Below are 27,932 nucleotides of genomic sequence, written 5' to 3' on the forward strand. Positions count from 1 at the left end.
ACATAGCAGTTTAACATAGCTAAGGCTATTTGAGAGGAATAATTTCTCCATTCAACCAGTCATATCAAAAACACAGTTATTTTCTAGTAGTTTGGTTTTTCTTTAACAAGACCTCCTTTAAAATCACTACTTTGTCCTGCAATGATCACCTTTACTTCAAATAATTATTTGTTCTTGTGTTTTCAACTTCCATATGGCAGTGTTTCTTTAAAAACAGATATCTTGTGCCTTCAAGGAGCTGTGGTGCTATAAAGAGCATTTTCTTCAACTTGAACAAGTTATGGCAATTCATATTGGCCGTGCCTGCCACAGGCCTTTGACCTTGCACTAACAGAGAGAGTGTTGTAAATGCCCCTGAGCCAAGGCTTCCTTCAAGTAACTTAATCTTTGTGGTAGTAAGTAAATTTCAGAGCAATCTATATATTCTGCTATTCTCAAACTTTGTAGCATTTTAAATTCAAAGCAATACAGGTAACATCAATACCATGAAACCTGTCACTTTTTAGCAGTTCTAGAACTAGACCAAATATTTATCAGCAACTATTCTAAATCACAGGAGTATTTGCTACATTCATTATGGTTTAACAGGTTATAACATCTCAGAAAAACTTCTTTTAATTTGGAATTTTTTATGTGTCACGAATTTAGTTTTATTTGAAGTAACCTCCACAAAATCTTCTGCTTTTGTGCCAACCATGGATTTATATTACTCTCTACAAAACCACTATTTTTCTAAGTCAAAGAGCCCCTCCCCAGATCAGTGATAGGAGAGAGACACCTATATGAAAGCTGCCTGTAATCAACTTGCAATCACAAAACACAGATAATTTTAAATTACTGGAAAATAAGTACTCTATGTATGTTCAACTAAGAGGTACTAAAGTTCTTATGTGTGGCTTTTATGCTGTTAGTTATACACTGTGGCTTTATTTTTTGGTCTGTGCTTTGCCAGCACAAAGATATAAGGCCAAAAAAAAAAAGCACTACACTCAGGATTAGATATTTTAAACTATAAGCTACTGCACAAATCACAATTGTGCCTGCACAATCCATTTGTAGCATGCTAAGGGAAATGTCAGAATTGTCTGTGTGCTGGTTGGGTATGAAAATATATACAAAGGCATCATTGTGAATTCCTTCTGCACTTCTTATTTAAAAATAAGAAAAATAAGTACAATAAACTACATTAAAATTTTGCTACAATTACAAATCTAAGGCATGAAATAAAGTTATCATTATCTTCAGTCTCCCATAATGCAGAGTCCAATCTAGCAAATTCTGCACATGCAGAATGTCACACTGGGCCCAGCAATTATTCCAGATGACTAATTATGCCAGTAAATGTGTACCTTAATTGCAATGAGTCCAGTTCCACCATCAGATATGCAGGCACAGCTCCAATTACTTCAATGGAAGTTGCATGGAGGTATCTGAAGGCAAAATTGAGCACTTTAGGTGAAATTTTTAAAGATGGCCTCTTATGTTAAGGACAGATATGAAAGGATTAAGATAGATCAATTAGGGACTGAAGTAAAAAAAAATTGGTATCTTAATCCTATCATACGTGCATGAAATAGACTGAGGATATGAAATCAGAGGGAAAAATGAGACCCCTTTAAAAATTTAGCCCTACATGTGTATGGTGCACAGATTTGAGTTACTCTAAACATAACCCTTTATTTGTGTGAATTTTAGGTCCTTTAGCCTGTCAACTAGGTTATACTAAATAATATATGTTGTATAGGTAATGGTTTGTTACCCTGTATTACCTATGAAACCTGGGAAAGAATATTCTATTATGTAATTTCATGATACTTCAGCGGTTATTACTTCAGTCAAGACTGAGTAAATATTCAACCTTAATTCTGTAATTCTTGATTTTTATTATGTTTAAATCCTTAAGCTTAATACATTTATGCTCTGGTTTTTCTTTATATATATATTACTAAATCAAAGAATGTGAGAACAATTAATGAGCACTGCGAAGCAAATCTAATTCTCCAATGGAAAAATTTTATTTTGTGCATGAAATATAATGCAATTTAGCACCAATTAGCTGTAAATTTATTTCTAAGCATGCAGTTGCATGAAACTACTCTAGAAAATCCAACTGTGTTCCTTCCAGCTTTATTTACCATGCACATCTGAGCATATGTTGAATGTAGCTCAGTTGTGTGATGGAAAATTTTATCTGCCTGACCAGTGGCTTGGGAAAACCTTTACATGTTAATCATGAGAAGCAGAAAAAAGTCTAACACAGGAGCAAAAGCACATTAGCAAAACTGTAACAACCATAGGTAACAACACCATATGATCACATTGCTTTCCTGGAACATGGCTGGTTACCACAGGTAACAAAAACTTGACATAAAAAGTACTTAGCCTGTCTCTTAGAAAAATATGGATCTACTTTCTTTAAGGACATCACTATTTACAGAGTGCTTTTCCTGGAGGTCTTGAGAGGTAGAACTACACAGTAATTTACAGATCAAAGCACTGCAATCCCAAGACCTTTAAACTCTATAGTGGCTCTGGAATTAAAAATGAAGATTTACCCTAAGTGTCTCAAAATAGTGGTAAAACTACCATCAATATCAGTTGTGTCAATATGTTATTCTCTGGTGTCAGAAGTCACACTTCAAAGAGCTGTAACTCTCATCTCTTCAAGGGCTGATAATTCAGACGTGAGATCAATCAGTGTAAAAGTAATTGAGAGAACTCATTGATCAGACTGCTTAAATAAAGGGTGCAACCTTATAGTCAAAGCTTACTACTAATAAACCACATGTAGGTTAGCAACAATGATTTACATAAACAATCAAGCCATGCAGGAGAGAAAAGACACACATATGAATGGAATCAAAATGTAATATTTCAATTCCATTAATCTATTTATAAACCCATCTGACTCCTGTAATGCCAGGTGTACTGGGTCTGGCTGGGATGGAGGCAGTTTTCTTCACAGCTGCCTGTTCTTCTAGTTGTGACTTAGTGCTGATAACACATCAGTGTTTTAGCAATTGCTGAGCAGTGCCTGTACAGCACCGAGGCCTTCTCTGTTCCTCATGCTGCAGCCCCCTGCCCTGTCCTGGCTTCCCCCTGCCCCAAGTAGGCTGTGAGAAGAAAAAGGTGGGACAGGTGACCCCAACTGACCAGAGGGACCATTCCATACTGTATAGCATCATACTCAGCAATAAAACTGGGGGTAGCCTACAATATGCAATTCTGTAGGACACTACTTGAAAGAGGCATGGAATAAACTAAAGAAAATAGCTACAGATCTTATTTTCAGCCTGCAATCTACCCTCAAAGAAAATTAGGACAGACTAAGAGTTGTTTTGTCTTAAAGAAGATAGCCACTTAATTTTTCTAAGACTTTACCTGTTTACTAAGGTTTTATGTGCTAGTGACATTCCTTTAAATATTTGACTATTATGTTAAGATTTACAGAGTTACATCTGGTGCCACTAACTAGCTGACAGCCCTCATCTTTATTACTATCCTCAGAAAACTGCTATGGGCATGTTTCAACCCCTAAATGATGTTTAACTGAGGGAGAAGTTAGAACTGGCTAGAATCCTAAATGTTCAGAATATATGCTATATTTTCAATTATGTACAAAATAACACAATAATCAATATACTGTACTAATATATCAGATGAAGTAGGGCAGATAAAGTTTTCCTTTTTTCTTTAATAAAACCTTTCTAGACAGATGTGTCATATGGCATATTTCTGTTATCCACAGATTATGAATCTAACAATTCAAGTAATATGACTTTATAAGGAATTAAACTTGCATTAGCATCAACAATAGACCTATCCTATGAAAATCACTGAGAGCTACAAAAGCAGCACTAATAGTAGTGGCCAGTACAAAAGAAACAGAAGTAATTTTAAGGTCTAAAGTTCTCCTTTTAAGGTTTAATACAGGGTTTAAGCTCCATGCTAGATGCAAAATTCCCAAATGACATGATGCCTTAAAACACCCATCTATTAGGCTAACAGCATAATATATGAAACTTTTGTGGGTTCATTTAAATAAGGATTGTAGAACAGGCAGCAATAATGAACTAGCAAGAAACAGCAAAGATGCTGTAGCTGCCTTTCTAGTTCTAGTTTTTTTTATTCTTGAGCTCTAACTCTTTGCATATCCACATCTCTCATATTGCAACATTCATCAAAGAGACTCTACATTCTGAAAATTTTGGAAAACAGTGTATTTTGTCAATAAATAACATCTAATAAGAATCCCGTCATACATTTCAAAAAGGGTAGGTAAATCAGATAAGTAATAAGATATATGTTTAAAAGATAAAAGTCAAGTGATTAAGCCCAGGAACAAATTTCCATCCCTTGTATTCATTAAGTGAAAATACCTTTCTATAAGAACATTCTTGCTCAAAGCCAAGCCTGGGCTTAAGGCCAGAATGACTGGTGACAATTACATGGTCTGTGATTCAAACTGGTAGCCATACTGTGCTTTTCTAGATGGTAGAAAACCTATGGATGTCTTAGCACTGGCCATACCATTTTCTGTAATGATGAAGTCTGCAAAAAAGGCAGCCTTTTCTCTTGAGGCACTTAATATTTCTGTTCAATATGGTCAAGGCAGAAAGAGGAGGTGCAGGCAAACAGTATGACTTGGAAAAACTTCAAATCTTACATGCACTATTAAATGTCAGAGGAAGCTACATAACAAAGAAATTGGCATCAAGATTTCAGATAGCTGCAACTCTCTCCAGAATATATCACACATCCATTCTTTATGATGCAAACTTTAGGAGAAAAGGTCTAGAAGTCTAAAATGACACAAAGATTTCTTACATAACAATGTACTGAAAAGTAAGTTGAAGTTCAAATTTATCTCCTAAACTTATAATCAGTGCTTCTGGGGCAAACTCAACAGGTTCAGGCAGGGGAACAGAGAACTGCACTTATTCCAGAAGACAGGAGAGGTCCGACCTATTCTTCAATTTCAATCTTCATATTAGGAGGAAAGGTTGAACAGCGACAAACAGCTACAGCTTTAGTGCCATCAAGAAGCATATACACAGCCTTTCTACACAGCAAAAGCTAGGAAATTAATCTGTCTGAGCAACGTAGATGTTCTGTGGACGGGAATCAGGGGGAAAAAGACTATCTGGTTCGAGGAATTATATGTGAAATAATAAAAAAAAATCTCGTTTGAGAAGTGGCAGCTGAGGAAGAAACTAGGCAGAACTCATGTCCATAACAAAGACAATGAGATAAAGAAGCAACAAGATTTGGATGGGAGAGTCCTCTAGTGCAGAGATAGCTGTGTGGGACAGAAAAGTCACACTGGTGTTGGACCAGGATGATCCATTTCAGAAATAAAACAGAGAGTCTCTATTTCATTTCTGTTGATCCTGCAGGATGAGTTTTGCAGTATGCACACACAAAATATCCTTGCAATTGGTTTCATGGCTTTAAAATTCACAGCAAACTCTACCAGGAAATTTAAAAACACACAAAATCACAAGCAGATAAATGTTCTGAAATATAAGGTAAGTAAAACCAAGAAATCAATTTGTTGCCAAGATGAAGAACTTGCTATGATTTCTTTGAATAAACAACTTCAAAAAATAATGGCAACATGCAGATAGCGAGGGAGAGAGTTCTGAACCCTGCTCTACCTGACCAGAACCTACTGTAGCTACTTCAAGCTTGTATGCATAGATTTCCTCTCCATGGGAGCTAACAGTTCTCTGGACCTCCTCCCAGTCATAATTAAGGCACAACCAAGGGACATAATCAGATTTAAAAGCTGGGAGATGAGCTTGGATCTCTCAGTACACACGGAGGCATGGTGGCCATCTTGATATTAACAACTCACTCCAGAAGGAAGATACAGAAACCTGAACTGGATGATGCAACATTCAGTTCTTTCTCAAAGAGCTTCAGGGATGATCCACAGAGAAGCTTCTATGTAAAAGGAAACAACAAGGAAACAAACACAGACCTCTTAAAATTAGGGAAGAAAAAAAAAAAAACTACAAAACAACAAACCACTGATTTTGGCAGCAAAAAACCCCCAGCATTTTCATAATCTGCTGAAGACTTTATTGCAACTTTTTCCATTGATGGAACAGATGTTTGTTGCAGACTCATATGGTCAGTATTGTTCACTTCTGTAGTATATACTCTCCCTCACATTTATGTCTCCTTTCATAAAAAATCCTGCAACTCCCCCATCCTCATCTCTAACTCACCTACTACCTAATCTAATTACCTCTTGTAAGAAGTTACAGTGAGCTACTAGTGTAAATCAGCTCAAATTAAGATATTTATGGTCCCCCAGATCTGCTGGGACTTCACTCTTCTGGCTGCTCTTCTTTTGCCCAGCTCTTTTTAGCCCCTGGGTTTCATCTGCCATCAGCTCCCTTGAGCCAGAGGAATCTGTGCATGTAAATATCCCACCGCCTTCTACACATGCCCAAATATTGAGGCAGATCCATCCAAATCTTGTGGAAACAAGCTCTTTTACAAACCTGTTAGAGACAGTCTAGTTTGTCTGCACAAAGTCCATTGCTTTAAACAAAAAAATATCCACTGCAGCCCAAATCTTGACAGAGGCATAATCAACAAACAGGTAAGATTGATTTGTATTGTCCTGTTTGAGAGAAATATAAATACTGAGACAGAAATAATTTGTAAAATCAACCACTGTTAGAACTTCCTTAAGTCATTTCATATTCTAAACACTGCAAAAATAACATATAATTGCTAACACCTAAGTTACATATTTCTTTTTCATCTCTTTTTAACATTATCATGAAAACATACTTCTGTATGTTTGACGTGGGTGTTGGAGTTCATACCTAGTGGAGAGGTTGCTTTATTTTTACCTAAGCATCCATCCCTTCAGAAAGTAAAGTAGTTGCAGGAAATACTTTGATTCAAGTTCAACTCACAGTTTGGCTGTGACCCACCCAAGCCTGTATTCAGACCAGAATTTCCCAAGATGAGCAGGACTCAGGAATAAAGGTTAGAAAAGGTTAATCAGTGCTGGTAATATTTATGTAGCACAGTATTTTGATTTTAACATTAAAAGGGAGGGGTAAGTTTTTAAAAAAATTTTCTCTATGAGCTTCATTTGCATTTTGAAATAATTTCTACTTTCAACTAAAAGGGAAAAAAATAGGACTTTTCTGCAATGTGGCTTTGACAGAGATGTAACAGACTACAGTTTCCATTTTGTGGGGCAGCTTTAGATAGCTGCTGTTTGAGCTCACTGATTTTCTGGTATTAGCACAGGCATAAATTCATAGAGGTGAGCATTGTATGTCTGCCCCTAAAACCTGCCCCACAATGGGAGTAACTTTGTGACATGAGACTGACATGCAAATAGAACACAGCTCATTCTTCAGAATGTCTCGGCATACAAAAAATAGTTTCTGACCTTTAACTATAGTTAACTACAGTTAAAGAAACTATAGTTTCACCTTTAACTATTCCTAAGCCCACACCTAGGAAACATCCTTCACTTCTGCCAAGGACCATGGCTGCATCTCTAGAAGCATGTGCTGTGCAGAACTCAAGAACACTTTAGGAAAAATCTTAAGTCTTTGTGTGAACATTAACTCAATCAAACACCTTCTGAGCCATATTCTGTAAAAGATCATGATTACCTCTGTTAAATCCAGTACATTGCATTTCAATAGGCACATGAGAAATGATGAGAGATGAGAGAAACCATTGTCAGATTCTAAAGAGGGCATCAGATAGCACAGAGATATTTGAGAAACAACCTTTTTGTATGTCAACACTGTTAACTAAAACCTATGCACTGACATGGAGTATAATGAAGGAAAAGCCAGTATCAACAGCTGCCAAACATTTGTAAAAAATTACATAAATATTTACCTTTTGTGGGAGAGTTAAAATTCTCTTGCTCTTCAATTAATTAAATGCACGGAATGATGGAAACAGAAAAAGAAATCAGCAAATTTAAAGTTAGATAAAGAAATGTGTTACATGTGACAATGGCATGTACAGTAGTCAGTACTCCAGCAGATGTAAAAGTAATGTAGAAAATTAAAGTGATAAACCATGACAAATAATAAAGCCTATGACTTTTTCTTTAAAATTAACAGGAACAATGATGTTACAGAGAACCAGATTGTGGAATCTTTAAGTATTCTGCTAGAGGAGATCATCATACCCAAATTTATGAAGGACATAAAACATTGTTTTAAATATCACTCTTACTTCTGAACCACACAGCACTATTTGAAGCCTCTTCTGCAATAATGAGTGTTACAAATTTATTTTCTATTAACTGAAATCTATAATACTCAATAACCAACAGACTATTAAAAATCCATTTTTAAAGAAAACATAAAAGATTATGAGGCTTGAACTCATTTATTAACTCATATATTAACAGTGTGAGAAAAATACTCTCCATTATGAGTAAAGATTCCACAAGCCGCCTCAAAATATGCAGTGCCACCTAATAATTTAAAAATAAAACCAGAAATATGGAGACAAAACAAACAACACTGATAGGCTGATATCTAAAACTGAAAGGACTTATTCTTTTTCTTCTGCCACTCAATTTTTATACTGATAGATTTGAAAAATTTTTTGACTGAAAAGGTTTAATCTTTTACCATTACCACAACCATACTCTCACTGCAACGACATTTCAATGATCAAGTACACAAACACAGAACTGTTTTCACTAGCACTTCTTTTTCTTTTGGGATCTTAAATTGGTTAAATATAAAAAGATACTTGCAACTCAATGTATTATTTGACAACATACTGATTTTCTGTACGAAATTCTGATTCTTGTTTGTTAAAAGAAAAAATATTGGACATCAAAACACTTTGTTCCCCTGTGATGTCACCATTGTACAAATATCACACACATGAAATTTATACACATAATCCCCATTCAGTTCCAGCAGAATCTTCATGTATTTTTCCCTGATGTAACAGCAGCACACATACACACACATGCACTTCACCTTCCATACAAGTGCTGCACACAGCTTTTTCCAACATGAGCTAAGGTACAGCAACACCTAATGCTGGATGCACGTTTGCTTTGCTTGATGTCACCACGTGAGCCCTACTGCTGCATCCAGATGCCACTGGAGACACACACAGCCCCACTGCTCCAGTCAGGTTTAGAGATGCTCTTTATGTGGAAACAGACTGCTGTTATCACAAACCTTACTCTCATTATGTGACTTCTGAAATAGGAAATTACATTGTCAAAGCTATGAAAAAGAAACCCAAAGAAGACCCAAATAGAAGGCAGATAGAGGAAACAAGACCTGTTTTTCATAAATTACCCCTGAAAGATTTTTGCTATACCACAGCCATTGCATATTTATATTGCTGGTCCATGAATTTCAACAGTGTTTTTTTCCTTTGTTATTTACTTGCTAGAGCGATAATATAATCCCTACTATCTGCTGGTATATTCACTTCCTTGATCAATACAATGATCAACCATTATGCAAAAGTGCAGAAACCCACCCTCAGTCATATTCAAGCAAGAATTCATGTGATGTTTGATAGCTGCAGGGACAGAGGACGACTGGGTAAAGACCACAGATGTACCCTTTATATGAAAGTATAATTTTAAAACCATGCAACTACACCACAAAGTTGTTATAGAAACAGCTAAAAGGCAAAGTCAACGCAGAATCCCCATCCCTCTTAACTATTGCACAGTTCCACTCAAACATGATGCAAATAAAAATACAGTGATGCAAATCTCTTACAGCCCAGCACAGAATGACATATTGAGAATACACCATTGTCCTTACCATGGCTTAAAATTTCACTGCTTTAGTCACTGAGCCAAAACATCTTCATAGGATTAGGTCCTCTTATAAAATCATCCATTAATACAAGAAAAATCAAAACCACTTCTTTAGTAGCATAAGTTAGGGAAATTACTATTAAATTGTGATGCCTTGAAAACACACACAGACACACCTATACAGGACTAATTTTCAATATTCAAACATCTCAAGACCTTTCAATACAACAGCATCCCAATCTTGTGTTCTAATAAATACTGCTGAGAGGGCTGCAAAGGAAATAAATACAACTACATCGTCCTTGAATATGACTGTAATAAAAATAAAAATCACATTGCCTAAAAATTACAGAAGCCTACAGTCTTAACTGCATCCACTTTTTAAAACCTGCATGCCCTCGAGTTGCTATTATTTAGTTACTATTTTCTCAAATATAATATAACTATTGCCTCACCTCCACTCTAAACCTACACAAAGCTGCTCTCCCCTTCAGAACATAATCACCAAGACTGCCATTTTTTCACTTTTTTCTCCATTGTGAATTATAACACTGTTTAAAGGTCTTAATCCTTAAACTTGATCTTTTCCTCTACATTTAAGTTTGTTTCTCCATTCCTGATCAGTAGTGTCCTATCAACTCTATTTCTGTAATTGAATAAGGATCACTACTTTGGTCTTCTCTATAACAATTACTTCTGTGGGTTTGGTTTGTTTTTTAAGAAAGTATGTGAATTATTCAGGATCTTGGAAAACTACCTTGGTTTCTTGTAAGTTGAATTTTTATTATTCTCAGACTTCCAACCAGAGTAGCAACTGAGACAACATCATTTGGTAAAGACAAAGAAACAAGCTTTTGCTTAGTTCTAAACTTGACAACAAAACGGAATGTCTGAAATAGGTCAGCCAAGCCTTATTAGCATGGATATGATCACTTACAATTGATAGCTAAAGATTAGAGATTAATACTTATAATATCACTCTATTTCTCCACATGAAAACTGCTACCAGTCTGTCACTCCTTCATTAAATCTCATTTGTTCCATAATGAGGATGTTAAAGAGCAATAAAATTACTTCACTGGATTCTTCTATGTCTTCTGAATGTTCAAGACAGCAAATAAGAAGACCATTCTTGATATACAAATATGTAATTTTTTTGTAGCAATCACTGTGCCTTGTGAACAGACTTAAATGCACATATGTATATATTTAGATTCGTAGATGTATATATTTAGATGAGTATTTGACCCTCATAAAACAATAGGATTCTTATGGAATGCAAAGAAGTACTTTACTATAAAAATGATACTTTATGGCATATCACACAGGTTTTCCTTGAAATGCGTGACGTCAAGATGACCATCAAAATATAGGAAGAAAATGCATTTTGAAATATTTCCAAGGATATTGCACTAGGTTTTGACATCATCTATATCTACGGTGACTGTGAATTTGAACCAATAAGGACACACACCAGTTCCAAGCACAGTTAATGCAAATCTTTTACAGACCTCCATATGTTTTGGGTTCAATACTACATTAAGGTCAGATCACTTCTGCTTTGACTCTGGTACTCATTCATCAGGGATTATAGAGGTGAAACTAATATTAAAATCTGGTACTGAAAATCAGAGCAAGTACTGTGGTCTTATTGCCTTAGTGAATTTAATTTTTTACAGTAGTATTAAGTTAGATATACTAGTATATGTACTTCAACAGATACTGACACCATTTTTTAAACATGTATTATAAAAACTATTCAACTTAGTACTCCTCTGCAAACACGTTCTGAGCCTGAACAGAGCATTAAACACGGGTAAAATAAGAAAAGCTCCCTTTCAGAAGCAAAGTCAGTCATGCAGACGAAACCCAAGTACTGTGCAGAGAAGGAAATGTCTTTAAGCACTGATTCCATGTGCTGTGAAACAGCCCCAGCAACAGGTGGCACGATTTGTAACAACACCAAAGCACGGCGCATCTCACCTGCCCGTTTCACGTGAAAGGCGCGAGCACAGTAAGCACAAGTGTAAACAGGAGTTCACTGAAACTGCATTACTTTACAAGTGTTCACGGTATCAACAACTTTATAAACCCAGAGTAGTTTTGGCCTTCTGCTCAACTTTCATTTTTTCTTTCCTCTTCTGTACACATCCCATTTCTACTCATTTTCATTGAAAGGTCTACATTCATTCCAATGTCTTCAACAAAACATAAACTGGTGTTTTACTCTCACACATCAGTTACCAAGACCAGTAGAAAGATGATATATGAATATGCAAAGGAAAGCCAAATTAAAATTAAATTAAAAGCTAATTCATCATTATACATTGTACCAAGTTCTGAAATTGAAGTAGAAATATAGAAGAAAGTTGAAATTCATTACTTATTACATTTTCCTATAAAGCTCCCAACTTGCTAATATGCAGAAATAGAAACTCTGAATGTAGTTTATAATTCAGACAGTACTAGAGTCACTACAAAATGAGAGGACCTGAATAGGAAGTTTAAAGTTAATAAAAGTCACTTATATCAGTATATTAATCATTCAAAATAAACACGTTTATAAAATAAGAGTACATTTTATATGTGCTAATTCAGGGGGTTGTATGCCATCACAGCTCAAAGCCTTAACATTAATGCGAACTAATTGCAGATTAATGCAAGCCATCATACAAGAAAACCTCATTGGTAATCTGCCATGATAAAGTGGTCATGGTCAGCAACTTTATCTGTTCAAGAATATGATCTGCTGACAGTTCTGCAATGCATTAAAATATTTCATCATTTATAAGCATTTCTTTAATTTCCACAAAGAAAATGTTCTAGTATGTGGCAATCTCAGTTGTTGCTTGTAGTCAATGAGAAAACAGGATTTTTTAAACACAGAAGAAAACATGAATGCACACATTTTTTCCATTGTGCCACTTCATTTCACCATAACAGCTCATTCTCTGTGTGTAGTATGTTGCTAGAAAAGGAAACAACAATGTACATCCTTATTTGATCTTAGTAAGAAACTTCTTCCACAATCATCAGGTCTACATTGTCTCTGTCAGAAAAAAGTAGCACTCTTTGCCTGATCAGTTTATTCTTAAGCAAGAAAAGACTGGTGACCTGTGCTCTCACATTTCCCATGGTAATTGTTTTCATTTTTTATTCACTGAACTATGAACTCCAGAAGAAAAATAGATCTGTGACATTTATTATTAATCTATGTTAATAATGCACAACAATAAATATAAATCACAAAATAAGAAATGAGTAAGACTGTCAAAAAACCTTGGCCCAGTTTTCTGATGGTATTTGTTTTTGTTTTAGGGTTTTTTTTTTTTGCTGGTAACATAGTAGACATGTTGGCAACTACCATGACTCAAATAGAAGATTTAAACATGAAAGGGTACTAGAAAAGTAAGGCAATTAAACCACATGCAATAACCCACCAGTCAAACTTCACTGGATTTCCCAAACTGCAAAGGTGCTTTCATTGTCTTCTATTGCTTTACTGGTAGAATTATAGCATTGGACATATAGTTATGCAAGAAGACTTAAAGAAAGGTAAGGAATCAAAGAGTTTGAGCTATCACAAGCTCATTATTTGATACCTTGCTCTATACTGCCACTTCTTACTGGAACTTGTGGTAGCTGTCTTCCCCTACGACTGCTGAAGGAGGTGTCTGCAGCAGGAGACTGCGTGGGACTTCCTTGTTGATGTGCTCTGCAAATGAAATTGAAATGAAAGCAAAATAAGGCAAATGAAGACACATTTTATATTCTGATTTTTAAACACAATTCAAGTTGCAGGTACTGAAGATGGGTTTGAAGAAGTTTGCATTTGGTCCATGCCATATGCACATACTCAGGTCTAGATACCTAGTCAACTTGTAAGGTTCTTACATTTAATTTCTCTAACTACCTTCAGCTATAGAAAAATTGTTTCCTTTTGGTTTTTTGTTTGTTTAATTTATTTATTTATTTGTGGGTTTTCTCTGGTTTATGTTTTTTGTCATTTTGAGGGTTTCTTTTGATAAAGTAATATTGAAAAACCAGTGAATGGAAGGCAGTTTTTTAAGAACCACTTATGATTATTACTCCCAATTTCTATACATTCTCCTGCACTGGTACAAGGGCAATATAAAATACCACTTTTATGTTTTATTAAATTTAATATTCCCTTTATGCTCATGCAATAATTGCATAAGGCCACTGGACTGCAAGCATCTATTTCCAAAGGACAGCGTGTGTTTTTTCCCCAGAATGCAAAGAAGGAAAAAGACCTTTAACCTTTGTATTGGGGTGGGATAAAGGAGGGTGTGTGTGCATGCAAAACATGCACAAGATTTTAATATTCATATCTAATAAATATCCTAAATCACTGTGGCTGAATTCTAGCTAGAACTATTTCAGAACATTTTGGCTACTTGATGTCTTATTCACAGATACAGTTTCAGAGTGTAAAGCATCAAATACCTTTGGAACCCTAATATTTAAAATAAGTATGGACAGCTATAATAACTATAGGGAAAAGGTTTAAGAAAGTAAAACAAAGATGAGAAGCAGCAGATTGCTGAGGAGAGCTTACTGTGAAACGCCCTTGCCAGTTACAATAATGTCACATGCTGGATAAACAGCATAAGCACTGTTTATCCACTTGCAAGTAGATCACTTGTAATTTGAAGTAGCACATTTGTGCAAGTTCAAAATACTGTTGGCTTTCACTAGGTAGATCAACTGACTTTCTCTCAGCCTGTAAGATCAGAGTTTGCTGTGTGAACACAGCATAACACAAGCTAACAACACATACAACAAAAGGACTAGCACAGAATAGGCTATGAATACCTGAGTTTACCACAAAAGCATTTCTGTTTCTGAAACACACCTTATATTAACTGCATTTCAGTTAGTGACCTATAAACGGACAATATGGAAGCACACCTGTGATTCCCTTACTTTCCTTTACAATTTGAAATAGAAAATCTATTTAAGTACCTGTAAGTACTAAAACAGAAATATAGTTCTAAAGAAACTCTAATGAAAGTATAAATATTATGCAGCAAAGTGATTGATCATGTTAGTATAATAGACCATAATTATTACTAGATCCATAACTACAAGATAACCTGAAGCAGTCAAAGTTTGTAGAGTGGCAAAATATTCTAACTGTGCCTTTTTACTCTTGTTTGGCTTTCCAGCAGGGCAGCCTTTTGTGAATGGTACTACTGTATCAGAAATTATACCGGAAATTTCAATTCTTGTGCCATCATTTCATTATGGGGTGGTGTGTTGGTTTTTTGTTGTTTTTTGTTGTTGTTGTAGGGGGTTTTTTTGGTTTTTTGGGGTTTTTTTAATTTCTGCTGACACCTATGAAATTTCCCTTCCAACATCCAGCACAACTTCCCCACAAGACACAGTCAAGGTATCCAAAGAACTTTCTGGTTCATATGACTATCATACACTAAGAAGTAATCCTAAAAAAGCCCCTATATATGAAATAACACAAGGATGCCTATAAAGGACAACAAACAGGTTTGGAATCAAAAGAATTTCAGCAGTAACAGTCCCTGTGGAAGAACAGTCACAATGCAAATACAACAATATTCTGTTGGATTGAGCTTGTATTCCCTCCCTTAAATCCTAACATTTCTTCAGCTAACTCCTCGCTTGCCCTAGTGATAACCAAAATATTCTTGCAGACACTGAATTTCCTGATTCTGAAAGAGGCTTACAATAACAAAGATGACCTGACTTCTGAAAATTTCTGTTTCTCCATGCTGACTACAAAAGCAATCCATGCCAACTATTGCATTTAACCAGGTTTTAAGCATTTATCAGATGGCTAAATATCATAACATCCATAAGGTAAATAAGGACCTTACTCTGTGCCAGAAAGTTATTGTTTGCTTTTGCTATGGATAAATGCTTCCATCTAACAAAGTCATCATGTTATTAGTTCTGATTTTTTTCCTTTTAAAAGCTAAATATCCAGGAATTTACCTGAGAGCCCAATGAAACACTAGAAGTCTGTCCCACCATTACAGAACAGGACAGGACTTACCTGCAACTCAGAAACTTATCTCCTTCTCCAGTAACACTCTTTTTATAGACATGCCTTCCATGAAAAAGATAGAGGATCTGCTTAACTCAAATGAAGACAAATCAGGCTTAAGGTTTTCATTAGCTGGGGTATTACAACAAGAATAATATGCCTCTTGGTGTGCTAATAAAAAGAGAGACAAAAGGCAATTGAAGAATAACTAGAATGGCATTAAGGACTTGCTGCCACTGATCTGTTGCTTGCAGGAAGAAGCCTGCAAATGGCTGATCAGAAGAATGAGACAAAGGGGAACACGGAAGAAGTATGGAAGACAAAAGCTAGTGAGGAGATGAGACAGAAGTGATATAAGAAGTAGAAAGAGAAGAGGAATTTGGGAAAAAAAATGCTACCTGGTGAGCAGTGAGACTGCAATGAGCATGCACATGTGTATCGCCCGGTTCCTCACAGAGGAAGGAGACACTACAAGCAGCAAACCTCTTAATTCAGCTGGCAGTGGCCTACAGGGGAATCCCACAGATTCCAGCTCTGCCAGTACACAGGAAAACTCAAATTTCTTTCCCTTCAGACTGATGCCTCAGTATCATGCTCCTACCTAAGAAACAGTAAAGAAAAACTAAGAATAAGCGAGGGTCAGCAATCTCCAGCTCACCCCTGGAATAGTGTCCTGTGGTAAATACAGAAAATACAGACCAAGGCTGTATGTATCCTAAAATATGACAGGTAATGTCACATCTGGTAATTCTAGGGTTAGGGCTGAAAGAAAACATTTTACAATTGAGATTAACAAATTTTTGCTCATTCATAAAAGAACAGAAAATTATTTTTGTGTAATCACTTTTACTCCTTCAGAACAGTTCACTGAATCCTATCTAGAAGGCTTATCTCATTGAATTAGAAGAACTTCTAGGCTTTATAAACTATCTTCAAAAGGCTGTTTTTCTCTCTTCTATGTACATTTCCTAAGCTATCACACTACACAGAAAACTTAATCTTATATAGAATGTTGAAATGCCTTCTAGAGAAGCTGACAGCATGCTGATAGTTATTCCAGTAATCTGCTTAACTAATAGTAGACAGAATTTGCATTGGCAAAATAAAGCCCAATTGTAAGAGAAAAATGAATATTTGAAGAAAAAATAGTCGCAAGTTATATTTGACAGGAAAATTAATTGCCTGTCATCAAAACCTTCTGTCACTAGTGCAATATTACATCTGTGATGGAATACTGAACTACAGCATTCAGACTTATTGAAACATTTTTGTCTCACATCTAATGCTAGTGAATCATTTTATGAAAACAGAAGCCTACAACAGGTGCCATGGAGATGTACAAAGAAGCAGTACAATTTGTGTTTGCCTATGCTCTTGTCCCCTGGGTTCATTACTGAATTACTGAGAGCCAAAACCCTTGGACACCAGTTAGTTTTCAGAAGTCAGAAAAAACAGGGAAAAAAAAGGTTTTAGTAATCTCCATGGCACAAAAGTCTCAGATTCAATCATAGCAAGGATTTCAGTCATCATTTAGGTAATCTCTCTGACTCAAATTGAAAAAGCACCTGGGTTGTTGTGACAACAGTCATCTGACTCAAGAAAAATGTAGCCATTGCTTTTGGATTAGGAACAATAATCTGGGACTAGAAACAGCAAAACTAAAATAAAAGTGCTTAAGTTTTGCTACAGAATGTGCATTTTCATTAAAAATAAAGATGTCTGTGTTGTTCATGGGAGTTTTAAAGCTCTCACAATGTAAACAGTTGTACATTCCACCTCTGTGAATCAAAATAACTTTAATCAATTTCTGACAAAGGCAGGATCTCCTCCGTCCTCACTGCTCTTATTTCAGTCACTATACAGGGTATAAAACTTAACTAGACGCATTCATTATTCAGTATATATCTTTATTTTTTCTACATATATATCTTTATTGCTTCTATTTATTTGTGTTCTATTTTATTAATATATTTCTATTAATATATTTCTATTCCATTTTTTCTATATCTATATTTTCTCTAATTTTTCTACTTTTTCTTAAGATTTTGACCATGTAACTCCATACTACTGTAATATCAAAGTTAAGATATAATGACAATACAAATTCAGAAAAAAAGAATTCATTTAAAAAGTTCCAGTCTTTATATTAATTTTATGAAATTATAGATTTAAATGTGTAACTTAAAATTTTTATATATTAAAGTGAAATTGATGGAATCAGAGGCATTTTGAATTATTTATCTGTTATAGCTGTCTATCTATTTATATAATCAATTGTGGTTTTTCATCCTCAAAGTTAATGTAAAATAAGGAGTTTTTTGAAAAAGAATCAGTGTTAAAGTGCAGAAAAGCACTTCTAATCTTTGCCATTGAGCTTATCTGCAATGATGGAAAATGCCAGGAAAATTCCACATGTATGCAACGAAGTGATAATAATACAGATACAAAATATATAATAATGTAAATTATGGCAACATAGCTTTCTGCCACAGATGTTCCCAAAAAGGTGTATTAGAGGTATATTCCAAAATCTGGAGTCACACTGATAATAAGAGATTCTTACACATCAATCAACACTCCTACCTTTCTGTTTCAGCTGCAGGGCCTTTCCTAGCTTGTTTTTGGCTGCTATATCTTTCCACTTTTCTGGACTGCCTGTGAAATGACATGCCAGAAAAGAAATAAACAAAGAAGAAAAAGAATACAGAAATATGAAGATTATTTATTCATGTATTATAAAGGTAATAAAAGAAACAGTTGACAGATGAGAAAGTGACAACTATCATCATAAACAGGCTGGTGAAGTCTAGGTTTAAGAGACATTGCATTAATTAGGTTTGATTGAGGCTCATGGTGTGCAGCTCATGAGGTACCAAACCAGGGAAGAAAATATCAATCCCAACTGAGCCTGCAACTCGTTTGCACTTCACAGCCTGCATTTTACTAGAAACAATGACTCCTCATAGCCCTATAAGGCATCTCTTAACAGCATGAGAAACAAGTTCAGAGTAGACAGCAGGAAAAAAACCTTGCTGAAAGAAACAGAAAATATTATTTGAAGGTTTAAATCAATCTAAAAATTGCTTTTAAATCTAAATCTCAAAACAAATACTGCATGATATCAGATTTTAAAAAGGCTGTCACTATATTAATAAAAACTTGTTTTTACAAAAATCTCATTCTATTACCTTTTAAAGTTTTTAGAAACAGATTAAAACAATTCAATTTTCTTCCTAGTCAATATAAATAAGTTAGAAATTATTTCACTCCTTCACTCCTTTCCTACACAAAGTTTTTACAGAATTCATCTGACATTTGGATAATGAGCCACTAATTACCTCAGACAATCTAAGCATTCCCTTTGATATTAAATTATAACAATGAAGAGTAATTGGAGTCTACACATATAAGAACAAAGATAAAGCCATGTTTCATCATTATTACCCAGGACTATAAACATAATAAGTAAATCTCTGCAAGTCTTGTGTTCCAAAATTTTCTGTACTATCCATAGTAATGTTAGGATTTTCAAATTAGGATTACTACTTTAAACCTCAGAAAATCATCAATATGTATTATTTTTTCAGAGAAAAAAGTGCACAGAGCGTTTCAGGAGTGGTAGAAGCAGGGAGTGATGATTATTCAATCCTAGACCAGAAATGCTGACAAACTAATACATGCAAGATCTTGCAATGATACAATCAATGTCATATATCAGGCTATAGAAATTACTGTGGGCAAAACAGACAAAAATAACATTTAAAATAGCATGTTTTCCTTTTAAAGCTTTGTGGTTATAAAGAGTAATCCAGTGCCTGCACTGGAGGAGACCTAAACAGCTGTGACACCAAACTATGCCCACAGAACATAATCATAGTTGTTTTTCATTATTTTTACCCACTGCAGTATTTGATGAGCATTTTATTGTCATGCAGTAGATTCTAGAAAATAGAAAACATTGCATCAAAATAAAATACTTTCTTCATGAGCAGAGGTCTTAACTTGATGCTTTCAGGATTTTAAAAAATGTATTTTCTCACAAAAAATAGTATGTAAGATTAGAAACAGAAATCCCTTTTGTCCTCAATTTATTTTATTTTTGTATATTTTCATTGTTTTTCAATTTTTTCCTTTACCAGGACAAATATAAAGTGGATACAGAGGAAAACACACATATTAAATGCTGCAGCTTTACTTAAAACTTACAGTTAGCAAAGTTTTTAAAGTTATGGCTATATCCACTGTATGCAGCAGCATTACCATTCAAATTATGTCAGCCTCTTCATTTTCTGTTAGTTGGATCTGTCTGGGGCTTATTTTTCTCTTACTCCTTATGTTGCTTGCCTCGATTGTGACATTGCACACAATGGAGAAAGAGAGCTCACAGTGAGTGGTTTCAGTGGGATGGAAAAGCCAAGAGCAGGATGTGCTTTGCTGTGACAGGTAACACAGCAATACACAGCACTAATGAGCTGAGAAAACTTATTTCTCTGCTCTCAGGGCTGTCTTGAGAGCAGCACATACTAGAAATTAGTGAAAATCAGTTTGCTTTTTGGTTCCTCCCTCTGGCTAAGATGATGCTGTATACATTTCCAATTAGCTCAACTTGCTCTGACTTACTTCCTAAACATACTTCATAGGAGAAAAAAAAATATTATCCATGAATGATACATGCACATATGTACTAGTACATAAAACAGGGAAAAAAATAAAAAGAAATGTGTGAAAGTATGTAGAGCACATGAAGAATATACTATAACCAATACCTCATTTACTTTGATCTATGATTTGAGTAAATAAGGATACCTCTGTGCTGCTCCAGGTTTAGCACTTAGGTGGTCTACACTGTCCTGTTTTGGAATGCAAAACTCCAGGGTCCTTGTTCTTCACAATATTTGGAAACATGGATGTGAATTGGACGGAATGAGCAGAAACAGAGATGGTCACATGCAGTGAAGGTGCAGACATGCAGGCAAATATATAAACAAAAAGCATTAAGTCACTATCTACTGAAAAAAGCTGTATTTCTCATTTTCCTATTCCAAACACTATAAAATTTTAGATGTGACATCAACAGTCTAAGATGTAAAGATGTACAGAATGAAAGCCACAACAGTAGTTTTAAAAACCATTATGCTCTACATGCTGAATGGCAGTGCTGTTTTTTAATTTAAGGCGCAATCATCCTTCTTGAGAATATATAAACATATAAAAAACCTCTTTGCTCAAGAAGATACATATTTTGTCATTAAATTGTGAAATTCTCCTGAAAATGCAAGTAAATTTCCTAATTTCATGCATTTTGATGAAACCTTCATGTTCCATTGCCAGTCTGCTACAGTAACAATTTTCAGTAATTCAAGAGTGAAGTAGAATAACTGACTCAGATTTTTTTAAAAATTAAAAGTATATAAGAATATCTCCGAATTTCTATGGAATTTTAATTTCTGCTGAAGCTGCAGAATTTCTTCACAGCTTTGAATCTGGAAAAAATATTATTATCTTGTTGCTTTATTATTAGTTTTTAATGAAATATATGATGATCTGTGAATGGAATTTTTTTTTTCAAATATCAAATTTGAATTATAATGAGAAAACTCAGCAAAATTTGTGGTCCACTAATAACCTAAGTTTTGTAATATATCTGCATCTATACCCAGTAGGGTCAGGAATGGCTAAAATTTCTCCCGAAGATCATAAATCTTCCAACTGTCACACCAAATCATTGAACAATATATATCATATTTAGGCAAACACTACATATTGTTTTACATACAGACAAGCTATTTACAGTTCATGTTCCAAAATTCTATGTGCCTCAGTATATGTAACTGCGTCAACAAATCTACACACAGAAATTTGATAATATGCCTACAGAAATTAAAAATTACTACTTCTGAAATGAAAACATAACATTGTTATACAATTCAGTGTCCAGTATTTTTAAATTATTTCTTACTGTCTTGTAAAGGAGCCCTCAGTGATTTGCAGTGAGTGTTACTTTATGTGGCCACCAGGAATGTCATGTTCAACACTTCCTGACTTTTACTAAAGTTTTCTTAAAGGCTGGATCTGCATGGTACCTGCAAGTACCAGAGGGCACTTGCTCTGCAGCTGGCTTCAGGTGACTCTGGGACAAGCATTCTTACACATGCATGCATGACTGACAGAAGCTACACTTCTTTTAAATGAAAATATATGAGAATTCCTTTTTTTAAAGGTTTATTTTATCCAGTCTTGGTTATATGCTGATATTATATGCAGATTTTTCCAAATGAACAATCTGAAAAAAAAAATCACCTACCATTAAATACTCAGCTTTCATTCACCTTGTTTTTATCATCACTTAAATTTCACAGATCTCCAGATACCCATCTCTCTACACTGTAGACATTAGACATTTAGACTTCCTAATTTCTAATAAAAAACAAAAAAAACTTTCAAGGAATTATGCTATCAAATCCAAAAGAAAAACTATCCTTCAAAATATCTTATAGAAATAAATGATACCAAACATTTCCAAATTTTTAACACTGAAATAATACTTAACTCATGTCTTCTCATCAACGTATCAAGGAGACACTTCCTGATATGGCAAGTGAGCAAATTCCAGAAGAACAATCTTGCCAAAAATTTTATCAAAACTTATGTTAATAACCATTAGAAAGAAATACAATGTTGAAAAAAAATAATTTGTCAAAATTAGAAATAATGCATAAGTCATGGATTTAAGAAATGTATTCATAAATAGATCTTGATTCCACTCTAAATGCAAATTGGACCCATTTGCAACATAAATCTGTAAGGTACTCAAATGAAGATTAAGATGAAGTATGTCAAAGTCAATTAATCTGTGAAATATAATTCAAAGCTGCGATAAGCAGTTGGTTTGTTATGCCTGCTGATCCATCAGTCATTCCCTAACAGCCACTACACTGGAGCTGTCAAATTGATACAAGCATATCTTGAAAAAACTTTAATTATCGAACTGAGTAGTATTGGCCCACTGCAATAACTATGTGAATTAATCAGAACAAATGTAAACTTAAGAGTAGAGAACAAAGGTAAAGCACCTTTGATTGCTTCACTGATGTTCTCTCTATAGATATGCAAAAAACTCAATGTTCTCAGAACTTCTCCTAATATTGGAGAAAATCCTAGAACTCATAGACTGCAAACACCCATCAGCATTGAGGTTAGCTTTAATTCCTTCTGTGCTCATCATCACTGGGTTTTGGTGACCAGATTGCATGCAAGACTTACAAACACAGGTCGGCACTGATTTCACATAGAAAATCAGACTCCTGTTTATCCATCTCAAAAACCTTGCCATTACATATTCCATATCCTACAGATGTTTCATTGTAAAATATTTGCTAGTGGGCATTGGATGATTTCAGCCTTTCTCCACAAAATTTCAGCTGATGTAAAAAGGCTTACTATTTGGCATTGAAAATGGAAGTATTTAGAGGAAAACCTTATTTCACTGATTTTTTTCAAGTCTGATACCCTGAAGTCAAAGACAGTCTTTCAATTGACTCAAAAAATGAGAACCAAAATTACTTAAAAATGCCTAAAAGACATAAAGTACATTTCTAAACTCTTAGTAGCTGTCCCATCAAAGGGATGTGTTGGCAAAATTTCTGGAAATGCGGTATCTGTAAGGGAGGATTCTGGAAATGCAGTATCTGTAAGGGAGGACAGCTTCAAAATGATGTTTCACTACTTTAATTCTGTAATTTATAATGTTGTTTAACTCCAATTAAAAAAAAGAAAATACTACCCACACACAGTTACACTCCTCCCACCTGGTCTGAGTGGAGTATTTCCAGTATCAAGTAAACAAGATAAATCACAGTAAAAATGTCAGTACTGTGGGTAGACTTTAGCAGAAGGTTCGGACTGGCACCACTGGTATTTCAGTCTTACAGTTTTGAATGCAACTTCATAAGTTCATGTAAAGATTATTTATATTAATCTGTATTTACATTAATCTGTGTCCTGTCAGTTACTGTAATACAAAATACTGAGAGAAAAATTCTGAAATTGCACTTAAATATAAATTACAATGTCTGCTTAAAATACCTATCTGGAAATAAAATAACAAAGAAAAAATTACTGCTGCCAAAGCAATGGGATACCAAAACTCATGTGATTAGAAAGCTTGTGAGAAGTAAAAAACAAAGGTGCTTCTATTAATCATAGATGATAATCAGCATAAAAATTTACTTAGAGCCCTGATGCTCTTAATCAAAACCTACCTTATTAGGAAAACCTGCTCCATGGAGGCCATCCTGATTTGGACAGAATTTACAAGAGTGCCAATTTTTATATACATCAACTACAAAATGTTAATAAGACCTCCAGCATATCAGCCTGTGGGGTTTTTTCCCATTAGGAACAGTTCGTTGAAAAAAGGAAAACCAAAACCAATGAAAACAAACATATACACAAGAATATGCTCTACAACAAGTATTTATCACATTATAAAGCACCACAGTGAAAGCACCAGCACCATTTACAGAAGCAGGTAAAGACAGACAAAAGAACATTAACACAGATGATGTTCTCTTGTACCAGACATCATATTTCGTGCCTTGTGACTATTCAGACAAACAGAAAACTTGAAAAGATGTTCATTCTTCTGTGCTTTATAACAGCTCAACAAAATGCAGAGATGATACCTAAACTGCTGTTTTATTTTGGGCTGCTGGAGATTGCAAGTCTCCACACAAATGCACACCTCTAAATTTCAGTGTACTCCTCTGAGAGTGCAAGATGCAGTAAGGCATTTTTCAGCTGGGAGGAGCTGACTAGTACCTGTCATCCTCCGGAGATGCATGCTGGATATGAATCCTGGGACTAGTAGGTCGTCTCCTCTCTAGGGAGGGGGACCATCTACCCCTGCTTGCCCGTTCAATAAAACAGGAAAAAAATACGGTATTTAGTTTGTGGTAAAATTAAATATATGGGATTTCGGACTGGAAAAATACCCCAAAAAAGTAATGAAAGTGAGTAATTTAATTATTTTTTCTAACAGCTTTCTAATACCCAAGTATACTTTAATTAAGGCTGCTTAATGCAAAAACATCACATCTGAAATGAAAAGAAGGTGTGCCCAAAGATGCAGAATTTAGACCAATATAAATCTTCTATACGGTGTACCATTAAGTTTTTTAAGTTTTCAAATATTCTCAAATGCTTGACTACCTAAAAGCCTGTCATTTGTGTAGGAAGCTGGAATTCCAAATTAGAAAAGACTTTTAAGACTGTATGATGATCATTATCTTGGTATTTTGCTAATCCCATCCCTCCTAGCTATTTACACAGAAAAATGTAATCTCAGTAAAAATGTAGGACTGTTAATTATGATAAAAGTTCTAGGGCATAAAGTCACCCTTTTCTGGAATGCAGTGAAAGAATACAGGTAAATTATTTAACTAAAACTAAGCTACACATATTTGTGTGCAATTACTGGAGTAATTTTTTATCATTTGAAAACATATCCTAAAAGCGTGGGCAGCCAGCTTCCTCTACTATTCATTTCTCTTTATCTCTGCAGTACATGTAAGGACATTATGTAACACAACTAATGTCAACAAAAAGGACCTGAATTGAGAATTAAAACTGGTGTATTATGAGCTTTTTTTTCTTGAAAATCTAATTCACTTCAGAATTATAAATACTATAAGATAGACTTATGCTTATTTTTTTTGGGATGTCATTTGTTTGTAATGCAACAATTGAATGCATAACAATTTACAATACCAAAAAAACCTGATTTATTGACAAATATGTTTGCATAAACTCAGCACAAGTATCTAATATTTCCCTTTCTGAGGCATTCTTCCAGTCCATGTAATAAGGAAAAGGGTTTGATTTATGGAACATGCAAATAACAAAGGTTTTAGGGACATGAGCATTATTTGTACAGTTAGGTAGGTCTTTCAGATGTTTCAAGAGCAAATAAGTTGTTAGTAGTTAGCTTCTTTTTCTCTCCAAAGCAAGAGTTAAAGAAAATGTTAATGCATCAGTGCACTCAGTCAAAGCCCTTAATATGCTGATATCCACTACAGAAATTAAAGAGCATTTGAAAGAATTAACTAGGTAATTCAGTAGGAATTTTCAGAACATGGTTCTTTCATTGAATGCCGAATGACTGTGAGCCACAGTACAACACCAACACGTAACTACCTACTTCTGTACATGCTTGGAAAGAGCCAGAGAGACAGTATGGCACAGACCTAATGCAAACAGTTATTTCACTGTGCATAATTTTAAATGGAAATGGGGGTATTTGACATAACTGTTAAGGGCATGCAATATAAAAATCAACATGAATTCAGGACAAGCTTTAATTCGATCAACCTCCCTGGTACCTGTTCATGATAAGGTAGCAGGTAACTGCTGATCTTTGTCTCTTGTTTAGCTAGTAGTGGCCAGCTGATGACAAACATCCTGTTTTGATTCCCACTGCAGTGAAGCACCTCAGAACAAATCTAACACAGCTGTGGGGCTGTATTTTGCAGGTTTGCTGACCCTTGTACATGACCTAATCCCTGGGCTGTGCTCCTCAGTTTTATTTGCTCAGACCTCCACTAAGTGATGTCTCAGGCCAAAAGCCAATACTAGAAGTACAAATCAGTGCAACTGTTCTTGTGCTAACACACATATAAGTGCTTGCAACAGCAGAAATTTAGAGGGTAAATAATAGCCACACTACATATTATTAACTATCACTGACTGCAGTCTTAAATCAGTCTGGGGAACACGCTTTTATGATAAGAAACCATTCCTAAATCAGTTCAGAGTCTGCCCTTGAACCTCATGTCTAGGTGTTTTCCTGAGCAGAGATTGGGTGTTGAAAAGAAATTTCTCCATTCTAAAGAAATAGCACCCAATTTACAAGGAAAGAAGCAGAAATTTTGAGACACAGTGAAAAGGATAAAAATGAAAAAGAGCATAATGAAGCAGTAGCAGGAAAAACACTTTCAATGGCAATAGAGTACATTTTATAAACTTAAAGATGCCTTGCAGATCATGAAAGGAACTTCAACCACAGAAACACTTTGGAAAAAAAACCAAAGTAACAAAACAGCTTGGAATAAGTAGAGGGTAGATGGTGGGAAGAGGAAAAAAAAAGGCAGGTATGGTGCAACTGCATAGAGGTATTAGAAGGGGATCGATATTTTTGAATGTCCTAGAGTGTACTGTGCAAAAGAGAAGTAAATGAAGAATTAAACTCTGTACAAAATCAGTACATATAACAAAAAATTTTAGCATGTATGTGTCAAGGCAAGGTCAGTTTGTCAATCAAGTTATATGGACTTGGTCAAATGATGGAACTTATAGGAGGAGAAAAGTTCTGTCCTCACTGTTTTTTGGTTTTGCTATACTGAAACTAACTAGACTTTCATATCACAAATTCATATATAGAGCTGAAAGTAGTTTTCTGCTGGTATAAGCAAGTCAACAGACTGACTTTTACTGGCAAGGCAGTGTCTTAAAAACCAGTAACTACTCTGACCATTCCAAATGACATAAATGACATTGTATAAAATTCAAGGATCAAAACTGTTTCCATCAAATCAGTGACAGAGACAAATAGAGCTCTACTGTCCATCTGTTATAACACTACCATTTTGTTAAAATGTGGTTTATTTTAGCTCTTGTTCTCAAATATAATCTAATTCATACCCTCTGAGTCAAAAGGTGAGGGGGAGTAAGTAGAATTTTCCATAGGTAAGTATATTCCTAATTTTGTTAAATATACAAAGGTGTATTTAGAAGCCTGTATAGTACCTGCAATGCTGTCATTCCGGGAGGGAAGAAGGGAGAAGAAACAACATGAAAACAAGTAACATCTTCAACATGAGTCTCTCAAATATACTGAGAAAGGGCTGTAGATTGGACTTCACAAAACCTTAGAGTGCTTCTCTTTGATGGATCAATTCTAGACCTGACAAGTGTCTCATCTCCTCTAAGTCTCCAGTAATGAAACAACCTTTTCCATATTGTCTATTACATTGTAATTTTAATTTTGTTTAGTGTTTCACTACAATTACTTTCAGAAGATATTTCCTACCG

The 27,932-nt window shown here is 34.9% G+C and overlaps 1 protein-coding gene across 28 annotated transcripts in view; it reads right to left on the reverse strand.

Annotated features, from left to right (window-relative positions):
* The window catches only part of RIMS1 (regulating synaptic membrane exocytosis 1), a 307,924-nt gene that overhangs the window by 67,148 nt on the left and 212,844 nt on the right, over positions 1–27,932 (reverse strand). For 8 of the 28 annotated variants that reach the window (XM_066547437.1, XM_066547433.1, XM_066547436.1 and 5 more), the window contains 2 exons: positions 18,429–18,500; positions 13,405–13,517 (listed from right to left, as the gene is read on the reverse strand). In XM_066547437.1, the coding sequence (XP_066403534.1) occupies positions 13,405–13,517; positions 18,429–18,500 (185 nt within the window). Of the gene's footprint in view, positions 1–1,349; positions 1,421–13,404; positions 13,518–18,428; positions 18,501–20,651; positions 20,730–24,665; positions 24,750–27,932 lie in introns of those variants that run through there. The other 20 variants (XM_066547439.1, XM_066547435.1, XM_066547438.1 and 17 more) reach the window with 5 other exon arrangements.

This window comes from Molothrus aeneus, chromosome 3 (assembly GCF_037042795.1).
Source record: "Molothrus aeneus isolate 106 chromosome 3, BPBGC_Maene_1.0, whole genome shotgun sequence".
Classification (NCBI taxonomy): Eukaryota; Metazoa; Chordata; class Aves; order Passeriformes; family Icteridae; genus Molothrus; species Molothrus aeneus.